A 16,368-nucleotide genomic window follows, 5' to 3' on the forward strand; every position below is an offset into this window, starting at 1 on the left:
TGCCAATATAGAGAGTTGCCAAAAATCTCACTGACCAAGGTCAATGCTTTAATACAATTTTATGTGATAGGATCCAATCTACCCCTGCAGAGTTGGCCCTAATTCCCAGGCCAACTTCTAACACTAATTCACGAAAATACAGTGACTGACCTGTGAGCCAGAGTTTGTCAATTATTTCTTGGTTATAGAGCTTTTGGTGCCCCAGGCAAGTGCCTCCCTTCCCTTACCCTAGTCCCAGCTCTGGATGGCACTGGGAGAAACCAGTGACGGCAGGTTAAGTTCAGCATAGTGCCTGGCTCAGAGTAGGGACTCATGTTGTCATGGCAACAGAAATGGGGGTTTCATCTTTAAGAAACTAGATGCGGGGATTAAAAAAAATCCCTTGTTCTGTAGTGTTTAGAAGGCAGCAGGAAACTAAGAAAAAAAAAAAGTGAGGTCATCTGGATTTCTGGACTCTTCTCTGGAGATTTTATAGCCAATCTAAATACGGATCAGAAAGACCCGGTTTTTCCTAAGGCCTAATCTTGAACTCATCTGTTGCATGAAGTAGCTCCCTGCCTTGAAGGGACACCACCCCCCCCAAGACATTTAGCATTCTCGGTACCTCTTTCCCACATTTTAAACACATGATCATTTACCCCATTGCTTTCACTCAATAGTTTGGGGGCTCAGGGGCCAGCAAGCTACAACCTTCCAAAAAACAGCCTTTTTTGTAAATACGGTTTTATCGGCACACAGCTATGCCCATTTGCTTACCTATTCCCAGCTCCTTTAGTTACAATGGCAGAGTCCAGGGAGTGTGCTACAACAGCAGAGGTGAACAGAATTGAACAGTTTTATCAGACAAAGGCCAGCAAAACTCAAAATATTTACCAGCTGGCCCTTGACTGAAAAAGTCCACCAACCTCTGGTCCGGGGGAAGACAAACTGCAAACATCCTCGATTTCCCTTCAGTCCCATTCTGACCTTGAAAACAGAGGCGCAGAAACTTGGTCTTTCTGGTCTGTACCAGGTCAGCAGCCCCTTAGGCCTTCAAGGCTGTTCCCCCCCCAGTTGTCATTATCTGCATATTTGAGGTCTCATCCTAGAAGGGTTAGTAGCCAGTTTACTCTCCCACTTCCTGAATTGTTTTACAAAGTTTTATCGGAATACAGACAAGTTCATTCTTTTTCTTCTAGCCCATGGCTGCTTTTGTGCTAAAACTCGAGTTTCGTCACATGAAACCTTATGGCCCCACAATGCCTCCAATACTATCTGATCTGGAACTCTTTGCGGACAGATCTTTGCTCTATGGGGAATCCCAAGTTGCTGGGTGATACCCAGGGAGAATTTCAGAGCCCTGAAGTCCATATGACTGGCAGGGTGGCGGGGGTGGGGGACGGGACCCAACTTTCTAAAAAGGTGGTTTCGGAGTTTACCTAAAGAGCTGTGATAGGAGAAGTTCGAGGCACGTTTACATGATTTCAATCTATGGGTTCCCACTTGAAAGGTCAACAGCCCTCCTGCTACTAAAAGAGAAACAAAGATAAGACTCGCGACAAAGGTGACAAAAGGATCTGTACAATGCACTGGCATGCAGTCACCAGACACTCCCCTGGACAATGGAAAAACCATTCCAAAGCAAAGATTAATTCTAACACGGGTCTCTGACATCATTTTCATCTTTTTCTCCTTATAACAAAGAGATCCGATAGTGTATGATCATTCATCTGCTGCCAGACTTAAGTCAGGTACATTCACACAGGATGCATAACAAAATCAGCTGCATATCCTTCATAAGTGAACTATTTATTCCCTTGTATACAATCTATAAAAGTTTTCACGTCTTTCCCCCCCTCGTTTACCAAAAAACAACATATCTATTTAGTCTGTTTTAAAAGCACAGATGTTTAACTTGATGACAGCACATAAGAATTTGTATTAAACAAAGATTGTACTTGAAGATGCCAAACAGGGAAACCACTCTGGATAAATCATATCCACTGGCATTCCAGAGCCTCCTCTAAGGTTTTTGCCCAAGTAAAATGTCCATCGACAAGACGTTTGGATTTTCATTTGTTGGTTCAGCAAACACCAAGAGCTTATTGGGATGAAAGACACTAAGCTCAGGCTGATTCATGCATCACAAGTCCCAGAACCAAAAGCCCCGGCCCAGGGCACCCCTCATCCTTTCTAGGTGAAGGATGTTAAATGCAGGTTCAGGATGGATCTGCGAGCGTTAGCTTGATCTCCGACGCCACCTACAGGTCACACTGCGTTTCCCCTTCGCTGCAGCAGGGAGACCTGAAGTCCCGCGCGCATCTGTGCATCTAGAATGCGTTACCGAACCATCCAGAATCCATTACTGAACAGGGTGGGGATGGAGAGCCCCACACACCTTAATCAGCCTAAATGGAAGAACGTAAGGAGAAGTGGAACGTTCCTCTTACATCATCCTACAGAGGAGTCTGCCTTTTTATTAGAAGACAATGATAAAAGGAACCACACCAAGGCATAAGGCGAACACTCCTAACCATCACCCGAGTTAAGAAATAGAACCTTTCCGGCTGTCCCCAGGCCCTCCACGTGTCCCCGCCGTCCTCTTCCCCTTCCGCTAAACGACACACATCAGTTTAGTTTCCTGCGTGGTCTGGAGAGTTTCATAATGCCATCGGAGGCGGGTGGAGCTTTAGGATCGGAATCCAGCATGAAACTATCCCTACTGGGATAGAGCGGCGCGCAATGGAACCCCCACCTTGGAACCACCGGGTCACAGCCAGTGGAGAAGGTGCACGGGGGAGAAGAGAGCAGGTGCAAGGGGGGTCTCCGTGGTGTTGCTCCGGCCTGCCTCTCATGCCAGGGGCTGCAGCCGTGGCCTCCAGGGCCTGTCAAGTTGGGGCAGCCGACCCCACTGGAACTGGCAACTTGAGTCTGGCTTGATGGGGGTGTGGGTAGTGGGGGGCTGGCCCGCAGCATCTGTCTGGGATTCGGACAGCTGACCGCCCTCTTTGGCTGATCTAGAGGCACTGGCTGGGCTCCAGCGACGTCTCCAGCTGCCCCGTGGAGACCAGGGTGCCCAGCTGCCCCGAGGCACTGCTTTCGGGTGGGAAGGTGACCAAGTCTGAGTTCTTGGTCTCACTCTGGTCATTGTGCTGCTTCTTATGGCATCTCAGGGAGTCGTCCCTGACGAAGGAGGCACCGCAGGTCTCGCAGCGGAAGGCCCGCTGGGTCACTATTTTGGCCACATGCTGGGAGCTGCCCCCGCGGGGCCCTTCCTGGCCCTGCGGGGCCTGGTTCTCCGTTTTGGTCTCGTCCCTGTGCACCTTGTCAATGTGCTTGGCCAGGCTGCTGGGCCGCTTCGTGTCGAAGCTGCAGAAGTCACACTTGAAGGGGCGGTCGGTGCAGTGCACCCTGCTGTGGACGCGCAGCGCCGCGGCGCTGGAGCACGAGTAGCTGCACTCGGGACACTTCTCCGGGTGGTCGGCCTGATGCAGCCGGCTGTGCTCCAGGAGGTCCGCCCGGTCCCGGCCCTGGAACGAGCAGTGCAGGCACTTGAACGTGTGCTTGATGCGGATGTGCGACTTGAGGTTGGCCTTCATGGTGCAGCGCACGTCGCAGAACTCGCACTTGAAAGGCTTCTCCCCCGAGTGCACGATCATGTGCCTTTTCAAGTCCGAGCTGATTTTGAACTTGGCGCTACAGAGCCAGCACTGGAAGGGGGTGTCCCCTGACAATGGAAGGTGTGTTTCCATTAGAGCAGGCAGGCAAAAGAACTCCCTCCCTGGTTCCCCCCCTTGACCCCAAACATGCGTCAGATGCTTGGCCGCAGAGATGGTGAGGTCTTTGAACTCCCTAAGGCAGCCACTCACCATGGACATTAACTTCTTTTATCCTCAATCTTATGAGCAGGTACTATTAACCCCATGTAACAGAGGCTTACAGGTCAAATAGCCCGATTTTGAACTCAGGCACCATGGCATTCAAGTCCATACTCTTCACGAGGACACTTTACTTCCAAATCTCTTGCATTTCATGTAACACTCCAAAACTGGACACGGAAGACATGCAATTTATAACTGTTCCAAATCAAACTAGGACTTATTGCTTAGTGTTTTAAGCTCTACGGCATCCATTGATTGGCTTGCATTACTAAAGTTTCATGGTTACATACCTAGACGGAATTTTATTTATAAGATACAGAAATAAGGCTCAGGGAACAAATACTGAAAATCCATCGCCTCCTCTGTCCTCTGAAGGCACTGCTAAGGATTTTTAATTCTTTTGGAGGTTGCTACCGTAAAATCCTTATCATCAGTTGAACATAGCAAAGATGAGGATCTCACTTACCCTATACCACTTCCACCCCTCCCCTCTAGCCACTGCCACCACCACTGCCGCCGCTGCTGCCGCCGCCACCACCACCACCTCCTCCCTCCACTGTTGGGTGTGTTTTACTCCTCTGGCATTGTCTTCTACATTGGGTAATAGCCTCCTTTTAGTCCACCAGCTTGCAAGGTTTCTAGAGGATTCCCTTGTCCTCACTATAAAACCTCTCCCTACTTGTCAGGATTTTCACATTTGAGTTCAAGAACATTTGCATTCTGACCAGTGAATTCCTATGTTTTAACTAGTGTTAGAATCACACTCTAGTTTATGACCGGGTAATAGGTCATTCACCAGAGCCAAATACTTCAACAGAATTCCACCTACCTCCTTAGAGGGTTCACAATTTAGCTTGATTCTTGATTGGACTGTGCATGGAGGAAAAAAAGAATCTTGCAATAATCTCAAAAGTCACCCCGTCTTTTAGTGCAAATTTTGAGGTTTTTGTTTTTTTTAACCTTCAACATAGGAATCATCCTGCTATTTCCCTTTACTGAAATTTTATTAGCTATCTTCAAATATACAAATGAGAAATTTTGTTTTCTCCCTGGAGTTTATCATCCAGTAATTTCCACCAGCATGATAGCTGGAAGTTTGATTTCTTGCATATTTTTTGTCTTATCTCTATTTGTATACTTCATGTAGTTTAGCTGGGTATAGAATTCTTCATTCAAAATCATTTCCTAACTTTGAAAGCACTATTCCACTATCCCCCCTAGAAGCCAATTATTACTGAGAAGTTTTTCTAGGTTTGACTCTGCCCATCCATTCTGTCCTGCTTGGCATTTCATGAATCCTTTCCACTCCCATGGCTCCTTGGAAATGGGAAATTCTTTTCCCAATTTTCTCACTTCTATTTTCATTTTTTCCCCTAGACCTAGTCAGTAACAAAACTATAAGTTTGGTTTTTAGTGGCTGACCCAAATCAGTTTTTTCTTTCTTCTAATCTCTGGGAAATTTCTTTACCTTTGTAGCCAGCAACTCTAGTTTTAACTCATACTTTGTACTATTTTTTCACAGAACTCTTCTTGGATGCTACATTTTTGCTAATGGGTAGATACCAATTAGAACTGAAAGATTCTTGTCCATCATTCAAGTACTCTGTTAACTACAGCGTTTGTTAGATTTGGTGCATTTTAGATGACTCATTTCTTGCCAACGATTCATAATCCATAGTTGACATTTAGATTAAGGAAGAACAGACTGATTTAAGGATTAGATATAGGTGGCTATGGGTTTTACCTACTACTGGGCAGCATGGGCCAAATTGCCAATAGGCTTTAGCTTTTCCTCTGAGCTTTGTGGCCTTGGCAGTCTATATCCCAGTTCCAAGTCCAGAGCTCTCAGGGAATTAAGACACTGTCTAGAAAGATTGGGAGGCAGCCATAGAGTTGGGAGCCATGTATCTGTTGGAAGAGGTTTTTTGTTTTTAAACTTAGTTTCAGATGTCAGCACATTCCATCGGCTTGCCATCTTCATTGAAAAGTCTCATTTTCTGAGCCCTCTTATGAGCCCCCTAGTCCCCAATTTTCTGTGCCATGATGAATTGGTTGATTCTATCTATTGTTATTCAACAGGGTCTCACAAAGGGAAGATAAAGCTCTTTGGCACAAGTCTAATTTTTAGAACTAGAAGTCTAATTTGCAGTTCTAGTCAACTAATTTTGCTACATTTCTGAATTCAACCATGTGATCAGTTTATGTGAAATGTCTGAAACACCTAGCTCATATCAGACTTTTGAGATACATCCTTTGCTTAACGGCTGTATTGGGTACTCATCCCCAGCTGTGGCCTATGTAGTCAAGTTAGAAAACCCAGCTGTCAGACTTTCATGTTTTACTGAAAGTTGTCATCTTGGTGAAAAACCACAGAAATTCCAATTCCTTTACCTACTACAAGTCATTTTAGTTGTGTTTTAGTGAGACGAAGGTTAAGAAACTGGAGAACAAGTGAAGCACAGGTTTCCAGGCCAAGGACTTACCTGTGTGGGACCGCAGGTGGACGGTGAGCTGGCTGGAATTGCGGCTGGCGTAGGGGCAGAGCTGGCATTTGTATGGCCGCTCATCAGAGTGTATCCTCAGGTGCTTCTTGAGACTGCTGCTGTCCACAGCGGCGTAATCACACAGGTGACACTTGTGGGGCTTCACACTGGTGTGGCAACGCATGTGCATGGTCAGGTTGTCTTTCCGGCTGAAGCACTTGTCACAGAACTCACATTTGTGTGGTTTGTCTCCTTCAAACACATAAGGAAGATTCAAGGTTTTAAGGGTTTCTCGATTAAGATGACTGCAAAGAGATCTGACCAGGATGGCGGTCTGGACATATGGGTCTGCCGCTTTTGTCCAAATGCCCAGAAAGGAAGATACTGAAATATTGTTCAGAATGTTGGGAACGGAGAAGGTGTGCTATCCATTGATGGCTCACAAATTTTAAAGAATCCTAAGGAATAGATCAGATCAGATTGAAGGAGAAAAATCATTGGCCAAACCCCGTTTTGGGGGGGGGGGGGAAGGTGTGGATATAGAAGCATTCAAGATCAGGTGTAGGGATCTTGGAACAGCTTTCATGGGTCAACAGTTGATGAAACATATAGAATGGTCAAGTTGACTCCTCCCTTACTTGTACCAAATCATATAATGGTATCTACCCCAGGCTGTTAGATACTTCGAGTACAGATATTCGAAGAACAGAACCCATGGCCAGAGCATTTCCTCTAGTGTTCCATCCCTCCCCTACAACCACTCCAGACTGATCATATACAAATAAGACATCTATCCAATAACTACATGCTTGGGGGAAAACCAGAACCAGGAAGACATGCTCAACTCAAGAAGTGAGGCTCTAAAAGCAAACCATTTTCACTTCCATAATAATTCCTATTAAGACTCTCAAGACATTGAGTCAAAGAGCAGAAAGGAGGTCAAAAAAAGGACTTTGAAGTTGGAGCTCAAGAATCTCTCAGAAGGCTGCCCAAAAAGACAACAGGGAAAATATAAGACATGAAAGCCAGTTCTAGATGGTCCAGAACAGAGCAAATAGTTATTTCTCAACAGTAATGACAGTCACAAGTCTTAAGATGGTTTATTAGGAGGCAGGGTGGTACAATTTCAGAGGTCCAAGAATGAGCTCTTAGTTTTCTGAAATGCTCAGATTAGCATGTAACTCTTCAGACAATGGAAGCAGTGTCTGCAAAGTTCTATAGAAATTATTTAAATAGACTCCTGTACTTGAACTAGCATTCAGTGGTAAGAGAAAATAAAGCCATTTGATGACTCAGAGCATCACACTTGAACTGTGTACATCAGAAAAAAGGAAGTGGATAAGATGTGGAATATAATAAAATGGAAAGCATTGCTTCCAAACCACAAGAGAACCATAAAAAAAAGGCAACAGGACACAAGTAAAAGTCAAACTATGTATAAGTAAAAACAGATTAAGTTTCCCTGCTAAAAGTTTTAAAACATTAAAAAAAAATCAGCTTAAGGTACATAAATATCTTAGGAAAATGCTTTAAGATAGGAGTGTCAAATACTGCGCAAGACAGAAATCCTGGTGAAAGCTACTAAAAAATTCATACTGAAAAGATAAAACCAAATAGATGTGACTCAAACTTATGAATCTGGTATGGTTTCACAAAAGGTCTTTCAGAAGTTAGGGTGTATTTTAAAACCATTTTCATTTAAGAAGAATCAAAATCAGATTACCAACTCCCTAGCGATGGGCAGGGAAAGCTCCACATGTCAAAACCCAGAGCCTAGCCCCGTTTTCAGAAAGTTTGTAGACTTAAGTTCATTTTTAACAAAAGGCTGGAAGCAAACTGTAATTCAATGTACTAGAAATAAAGAAACATAGGTAAATCAGATAAACAAAAAATGGTTAAAAAGGGAGGTTTGCTCAAGATACCAATACACCAGGGCCTTCGAGCTCAGCATTACTGCCTTTTTGGCCAAGTAATCCTTTGCTGTAGGCGGTTTTTAGCAGCATCTCTGACCGCTTCCCAGTAGGTGCCAACAACACCTCCATCCCTAGTTTTAAGAGTCAAAAAGGTCTTTGGATTACTATCAAATGTCCCCAGGGCTGGGGGGACAAGACTATCTGGTTGAGAACCATTCCAACCGACATTGGGAAAGGAAAAAGGGACCACAGATCAAGTCTATCACAGCTTAAGTAGAACTTTACCCCAATAAATGAAGACTTGATAAAATGGATAAAGTTCTGGGATGTATCAAATTATAAAGCCTGAACCAGGATAAAAGCAATCAATGACCATTAAAGTTGCTAGGTCAGAGATGAACCCTAAGGTGAACTGTTTGAGTACTCACTGTCTCCTTTCCAGGAGAAAATTCTGCCTCCTTTTCCCAGTGACCACAGGTTTGGCATGTGAATTGTTCTATCTACTAAAATAGGACTGAAATGGAGGGATCCCTCTCAGGCAAATGCTTTTAAGACCTGATGTGTGGTTCACCAGGTTTCCCTTGCCCAGATGACCTGTAACATTCCAGGTCAGAGTTTTTGTTTTTTAATTTAAAAAAATTTGGGGGGGGGGGGGAGGGAAGGGGAGAGGGAGAGGGAGAAGCAGGCTTCCTGCTGAGCAGGGACCCAGACACAGGACCCGATCCCAGAACTCCAAGATCATGACCTGAGCCCAAGGCAGACATTTAATCTACTGAGCTACCCAGGTGCCCCTCCAGATCAGGGAGTTCTTAATTCAGGGTTTATGGATAAAATTGGGGGGGGGGGTCCAATACCTTGTATGGCAAACAATTACATTTTTATTTCTATTACCTCTAACTGGAATTCAGCATTTCTACCAATTATGCATTCAACAAACCCAGTATGGTACCAAAGACCCTGGTCGATAAATGGGAGCCATGTTCATACCCTAGGAGATTTGCTGCAGTTCTCCTGAAGGATCATTTATGCTCATCACTACTTCACAATTAATTTAGGATCTAGTAGCTGATCTGCTAACATTAAATGTAGTTTTCTTCATGTTCCTTTGCATACTGATCATCTGGGGGTAAATAGGGGCTCATTAAAATGTGTTTTTTCCCCCCCAGCTTTGGGATTAATTGATGTGACATTAAGGTATGCAACGTGATGATTTAATACAAGTATATATTGAAAAAGGATTACCACTATAAGGTTAGTTAACACCTCCATCTCAAATATTTATTTATTTATTTATTTATTTATTTATTTATTTATTTATGGAGAGAACATTTAAGGTCTACTCTTAACATTACAGACTTGAAAGTTGCTAACGGAACCGTCACCACACAGTACGTTAGCTCCCAAGAACTCATTCATCTTAGAACTGGAAGCTAGTACCCTTTGACCACCATCTCCCATTTCTCAAGTCAAATTTAGAGAAACAGAGTAAACAGTAGTTTCAGTATGTCCAGGTTGGCTCTGAGATTTGGGGTTTCTAACAAGCTCCCAGGTGATGCTGACACGTCTTGTCTTTACCACACTTCAGGTAGCCAGAGTTTATGTATTAAAATACCAGACGTTTAGCACAGCTAGAACTTGTACTGAAATATAGTTGAATGTGACTTCATTTAAAAACGTTCTGGAAAGGATTCAGAAGCTTCATAAAATTGCCAGGAGCCCACAGCAGAAAAAAGGTCAAGACTGCCTTCATCTGGGCAGCCCCGGTGGCGCAGCGGTTTAGCGCCGCCTGCAGCCCGGGGTGTGATCCTGGAGACCCAGGATCGAGTCCCACATCGGGCTTCCTGCATGGAGCCTGCTTCTCCTTCTGTCTGTGTCTCTGCCTCTCTCTCGCTCTCTCTGAATGAATAAATAAATAAATCTTTAAAAAAAAAAAAAAAAAAAAGGACTGCCTTCATCTGGCATGTTCCAGACAGGCTATTCCACCGGCCAGGTCCTGGACAGAAGACCACAAGGTGCAGAGTGGTGACGGGCTCTGGGAGACCCAGGGAGGGATGGAGCCATCTTCACTTGTCCCTGAGATGGACACTGTCCTAACAGCCTAATCTACACTCCATCCGCTGAAAGAGTCATAAGCAGAGAGCATTGCAGGCGTGTTCTATCAGGCTTTCCAGGAAAAATGTTTAACATTCAATTAACGGTCTACAGCACAGGGAAAGAAAAAAAAAAAATGCCTCCACTCTTTTCATGACCAATTAACCCTGATTCTAATGCCAAATGAGGAAGTAAAATAGGATAAAAAAAAAAATAGAAACACTAAGTCAATCTCCTTTACTAAGCTAAATAAATGCTACATGAAGGGTGCCTGATGGCTCAGCTGGTTAAGCATCTGCCTTCAGCTCAGGTCACTATCCCAGGGTACGGGGATTGAGCCCCACATTGGGCTCCCTGCTCAGTGCTTTTCCCTCTGCTTGTGCGTGCTCTCTTTCAAATAAAATCTTAAAAAAAAAAAAAAAAAAAAAAAAGTACACGAACATCTTGAACATTTAAAATTCAACTCTAATTTTCGATTAAAAATTTTCATCCAGGATAAACTGGCATTTGAGGTATAGAAAAGAAAGATAACTTTTAGAATAAAGGTAATAAAAACCCCCAAGATCAAGGCCTTGTTTCCCAGGTCTTGAATGCAAGCACATCCAGCTTTCTAACTTACTCTCCCCCAAATAAGCCCACAGCAAGTCCCTACTCTGGGTACACAGAGGTCCTGTTCTTTGGAGCTGCTCCTGTGTCTGCTGCACTCCCCTCCCCCTCTCCCCCTGCCATTTGCCTGTCAAACTGCACCCCTTCGGTTCTCAAAGTGCAGGGAGTGCCTGGGGGGTCCTGGAATCTCTTCAGGTGGTGTGGTCTGCAGTCAAAAGCATCTTCATACTACTAAGAGGGGACGACTTCATGGTCGACATTCTCTCTCCTGTGGGAGCACCTGGGCAGCCCTTGCAGGTGCCTGAGCCCGGATCACCAGCCCCTGCCGACCCCCCACTAGCAGGATGGAGATGCATCAGGGCCACACCCTCCCACTAAACCCAGGGCCAGTTTCACTCAGGAACAGCCCTTCCAGCAGCAAACCCTATTCCTTACATTAAAATCTCTCCCCCTGAAGCTGAACACTGTCATGAAATGGGAAGTATGCAAACCAAAGTACGCTGGTAGTTTTGAGGAGAAGACCTGGCAGGGTGGCTGCATTGCAAATGAGGTGAAGAAAGAACAGACCCGCTGTGGCTTTTTCAAATCTGGTATTTGGCGAATTCTTGAAGAATGAATGAAGTCAGCCTGTCATTTCCAGGAGAATTACTAACAATGCTGTGGCAGTAACATTCCAGTTTTAAACCCAAAGTAGGATATGGAACATCTATCCCTTACCCCTGGTCTGCAGCTTCCTTCCTGGTGCTTAGCTTTTACTGAGAGTGGGAATATTAACAAGGGATTTTTTTTTTCTATTATAAAATGGGTCAGTGTCTAGAAGAATTATGTAAGTTGGTAAACCAGGATTCTCTAAGTGACCAACGTAGGCCACGTCAAAAAAAAAAAAAAAAAAAAAATCAGGCATGAGTAAGAGCCATTCAAGTGTATTCAAGTAAATACACTCTGAAACTAATATGTTAACTGGATTTAAACAATGAAATGTGTTACCTCTAAAAAACAATTGATTTTATCAATTCGAAAAGTTTATGGATGGGTCTTCAGAGTCTATATAGCAACTGATCCTTAAACTACCCTCAGGCACCTTGGGGTGGGGCTCAGTCCAGTAAGCAACAGATTCTTGGTTTCAGGTCATTTCTTCATGGGTCATGGGATGGAGCCACGTGTCCAGCTGTGCGCTAAGTGGGGAGTCTCCTTGAAGACTATCTCCCTCTGTCCCTCCCCCACCCACATTTTTTCTAATTTATTTTTAAAGACTTGAGAGTGAGGGAGAGAATGAGTCAAGGGGAAGGGTGGAGAGAGAGGGAGAAGCAGACTCCACGCTCAGCAGGGAGCCCAACATGAGGCTCAATCCCCAAACCCCCATACCACAACCTGAGCCAAAGGCAGATGCTTAACCAATTAAGCCATCCAGGTGCCCCTCAAATAGTCCAAAGAAAAGCTACCCTCCGTTGTGTTTTGGTAGAATGTTAGAATTTCTCTGGAAAGGCTTTCAACAAAATATTCCATTTCCAACCACATGTGAGGCATCAGATTTCCTTCAGATATTTCAAAATACACGGCAATGGACTGCATGCAGCGGTGAGAATCCAGCTGACTTGAGGAAATTTGCAAAGATATAGATAATACCACTGCTCACTTTTTTTTTTGGGGGGGGGAATTAGTTACTTCTCATAAAAGATAGTTATAAGGAGCTTCCGGGTTTTTTGTTTTGTGTTTTTAAGATTTATTTTTTAAGTCCTCTCTCCACCCAGCGTGGGGCTCTAACTCACAACCTTGAGATTGAGAGTTGCATTCTCTACCACCCAAGCCAGCTGGGCGGCTCTGGCTGCTATTTTTAAGTGGATAAGTATTTTAAAGTTTGGTTTTTAATTTCTAGCGCAGTAGATATAGACAGCCACAAATTTGGGATAGGGGTGGGGAAGATCTTCAATCTTTAGATGTAAAAGGATCACACACAACACAGTGCTTTGAGCAGCACCATTGTATCAGTTTGGCAAAGGTCCAGCCGAAGCCTGAAGAGATGACCTGCACGTATCACCAGGCTCGGTCAGGGATGCCCTTCAGCCCACACACCAGTTCTTGATCTTGTAAGTAGAACCTTTGCTCTATGAGCCAGCCATGTGGCCAGAGTCAAGACTTCTTTCTCCCAGCCTTCATTTCCATAGCTAGGAATGGCCATGTGACTATGTTCTGGCCCTACAGACATGAACCCCAGTGACATGAAACTTGTGGGCAGTAAGCCAGCTCGGACCATGCCAACGTGGGCTACATCCTCAGGATGCCGAAGCAACAGCATAAGAGCCTGAGTTCCCAAAACCACAGGACTGTCTACCATACTTAACTCAGACTGTCCCAAGACAGAAATATCTTGGTTTTAAGCCACTATTAGGTCTCACGATCACAAGGGATACTACTTCTGGGTCACACCCTGAGGGAGAGATGCTGTAAGGCCCCCAGACCCCTCTCTTGTTTTTCACTAGTTAAAATATTCAGAGAACTAGAGCATTTGCCCTGGAGACGGAGAAATAGCTTTAGTATCTGCTAGAGAAGCCATCTGTCTGCTCCCCTCTGTATCACTGAGTCTGAAGCCCCACCCGTGACAGGGCCTTGCCTTCTTTCTGTATCCTCATCATGGTCTGTATTATTCCAACAAGACATTAATCCAACCCCTTCCTATCTTCCGAGGCCCGGGCACTGCTGACATTTGGGGTCTGGGAATTCTTTGTCATAGGGCCCAACCTGAGCATCGCTGGAGTTCGGTGGCACCTCTGGCCAGCTACATAGGGGAGGTCTCCTCTTGGTTCACGTAGCTTCTGCAGTCTGCGTGCTCCTGCTGACCTCATCCTGGCAGCCCTTTCAAGTTGAGGACCAAACTTCCCCTTCACTATGGTACCTCTCATGACCTACCTTTTCCTGGGAAAAAGGACCCTTTGTCCTATTTGCATAGGACGATGCCCATTTCACTAGATGCCGAGAAAGCGGTCCTCCTATTGGAGCTCTCAGGTTTAGCTGTGCATGAGGCTGCCCTTCTGGAAAAAACCTCCCTGCTCTCCTTGATGCCTGAGGTGGCTCATATCCCGCTAGTCACCAAAGATGCTGCTTGGGGAGGATGCAAGGCAGGGCATAGCCCATGGGAGGGATGCTGGGAGTCCCTTCCCTGCTAACACTTTCCACTAGTTCACAGAGCAGTTGCCTTGTACCTGGAGATGAAACTATAGGTTGAGGAGGACAGTCATTCTACCAGCGGTGGAGTACCAAGTTGTGCTTAAAAGAAAGTGGATTATAAGCCACTTGGTTTGGTTTCTGTAAGAGCCAACACATCAGTATCTTTTTTTAAAGAATTTGAGAGAAGGAATGGGTAGGAGTGGGGGGGAAGAGCAGAAAGAGGGGCAGGGAGAAGCAGACACCCTCCTGAGCCCAGGGCTCCACCTCAGACCGGAGATCATGACCTGAGCAGAAGGCAGTCAGGTGTGTGCCCCGCCCTTTTTTAGTCTTCTTTATGCTCAATGTAGGGCCTGAACTTCCAAACCCAAGATTAAGATCCTTGCTCTCCCAACCGACTAAGCCAGCCGGGTGCCCCAGAGACCACCAGATCTTAACTTTCACAGGCTCATACAGGGTCTACACCAGAAATCAAAAGGTGGGCAAAGTTTCTGTGAGGAGCCAGACAGTAAACGCCTTCAGCTTGATGTATCGTGCAGTCTTTCTGGCAAAGACTTAATAATGCCACTGTAGGGTCAAAGCAGCCACAGATGACAAATGACAAATTGTCACAAGCTGCATTTGGCCCACAGGCCATAGTGTACAGACCCTTATTATAGATCATAGAAATTCCTTTGCTCCGGCACATCTTATTTCTCTGTGTTCTCAGTAGCTGGCTGCTCTTAAGGAGGAACTGTTAAGAAGCAACTTTATTATTATTTTTAAAGATTTGAGAGAGAATGTGTGCACACAAGTAGGGGAGAGAAGGGAGAGGGAGACTCCCCACTGAGCAGGGAGTGCAACGTGGGACCCGATTCCCAGGACTTTGGGGAGTATGACTTGAGCCAAGGCAGGTCCCTTAACCCACTGAGCCAGCCAGGTGCCCAACAACCTTATTACTCTTACGTGAGATTTAATAGGGCCACAATGCCTCTTAGCCCTGCCTCACCAACCTCTCCAATGAGCTCACACCTTCCAAGCCTTTGCACTTGCTATTCCCTCTGCTGGAATGTTCCTCATCTGGTTACATAGCTATCTTTATAGTTTAAGGCAAGCATCTTCAGAAAGCCTTTCAGGAACAGCCTAGATCTGATCTCCTAGGATAGGATCTCCCAGGATGGTCTCCTAAGCCTCTTTTTAGGTCACAGCCCAACCCGCCAGACCATTTCATGGGGCAGAGTCCATTTCTGTCCTGCTCACTGCTATATGTCAGCACTTAAATTCATATCCATTTCCTTTTTTTCGACATTAAAGTTTCAAACAAATGAATGGATACCTACCCGTGTGGATTCTCAGATGGCGGTCCAAATCTTTCATGCCATGAACAGTTTTGAAGTGGCAACCTGGAGGAGGAAAAAAAAAAAAAATCAGCTTTTCTCAAAATACAGCCTCAAAAATAAGTTACTATAAACCTGAAGTTCTCGGGGAAAGTCACACCGAGCTCTGATGCCACAGGATGCTTGGAAGGCATAGAATGTTCCTGTGTGGGGATTACACGGAGTGTGACAAGGACTCCGAGGATCAGTCAGGCCCAGCTCGCCCACCAGTGACACCCCCCCCCCCGCCCCCAGAAGGGGCTCCGTACATTCAAGTTGATGCTTCACCTGGGTAGCAACAATTGAATGTCCTTTCTCCGAGGGTCACGGTTTGTTCCTTGGACTCTGAGGGGGGGGCCGAGGCAGGGGCTTTCTGGGCATCACTGCTGTCCGTGGAGGGACAAGTTGGTTTGGGAACATCATTATCTAGTTCTGAAGCTGAAATGGAGACAAAAAGAAGTATTAATTTCTCAAATATAACCACCATGGGAAGTCTTACAATATAAGCAGGCTTGTTTTACCTCCATCACCTCTCCAAAAAAAAGAACCATTAAAATGGAAAGCCATAGGGGACCTGTGTGGCTCAGTTGGTTAAGCAACTGCCTTCGGCTCAGGCCATGATCCCAGGGTCCTGGGATTGAGCCCTGCGTTGTTGGGCTCCCTGCTCAGTGGGGAGTCTACTTCTCCCTCCCTCTGCCACCCCCCACTTGTGCTTTCTTGCTCTCAGATAAAAGCCTTCAAAATTGAAAGCCACAAAAACTCTGGCCTTACAGAATTCCTTTCTTGAACTACCAACTTCCAGGAAATATAGGAGACAAGGGACATAGTAACAGGACAGACAACTGGCAAGGTTCAGGCTGCCAAACTTTGCAATGGTGGCTTCTCAAATGACCAGTGA

General features: G+C 45.3%; 1 protein-coding gene across 1 annotated transcript in view; it reads right to left on the bottom strand.

The window, feature by feature from the left end:
• Positions 1-1,647: 1,647 nt before the first annotated feature.
• Positions 1,648-16,368, bottom strand: part of ZFP64 (ZFP64 zinc finger protein) — an 87,728-nt gene continuing 73,007 nt past the window's right edge. Inside the window, exons 6-9 of the mRNA XM_077873603.1 lie at positions 15,759-15,908; positions 15,435-15,497; positions 6,344-6,595; positions 1,648-3,706 (exon numbers count right to left, since the gene is read on the bottom strand). Coding sequence (XP_077729729.1) covers positions 2,997-3,706; positions 6,344-6,595; positions 15,435-15,497; positions 15,759-15,908 — 1,175 coding nt within the window. The 3' untranslated portion in view covers positions 1,648-2,996. The remainder of the gene's footprint in view (positions 3,707-6,343; positions 6,596-15,434; positions 15,498-15,758; positions 15,909-16,368) is intronic.

This window comes from Canis aureus, chromosome 26 (assembly GCF_053574225.1).
Source record: "Canis aureus isolate CA01 chromosome 26, VMU_Caureus_v.1.0, whole genome shotgun sequence".
Taxonomy (NCBI): Eukaryota; Metazoa; Chordata; class Mammalia; order Carnivora; family Canidae; genus Canis; species Canis aureus.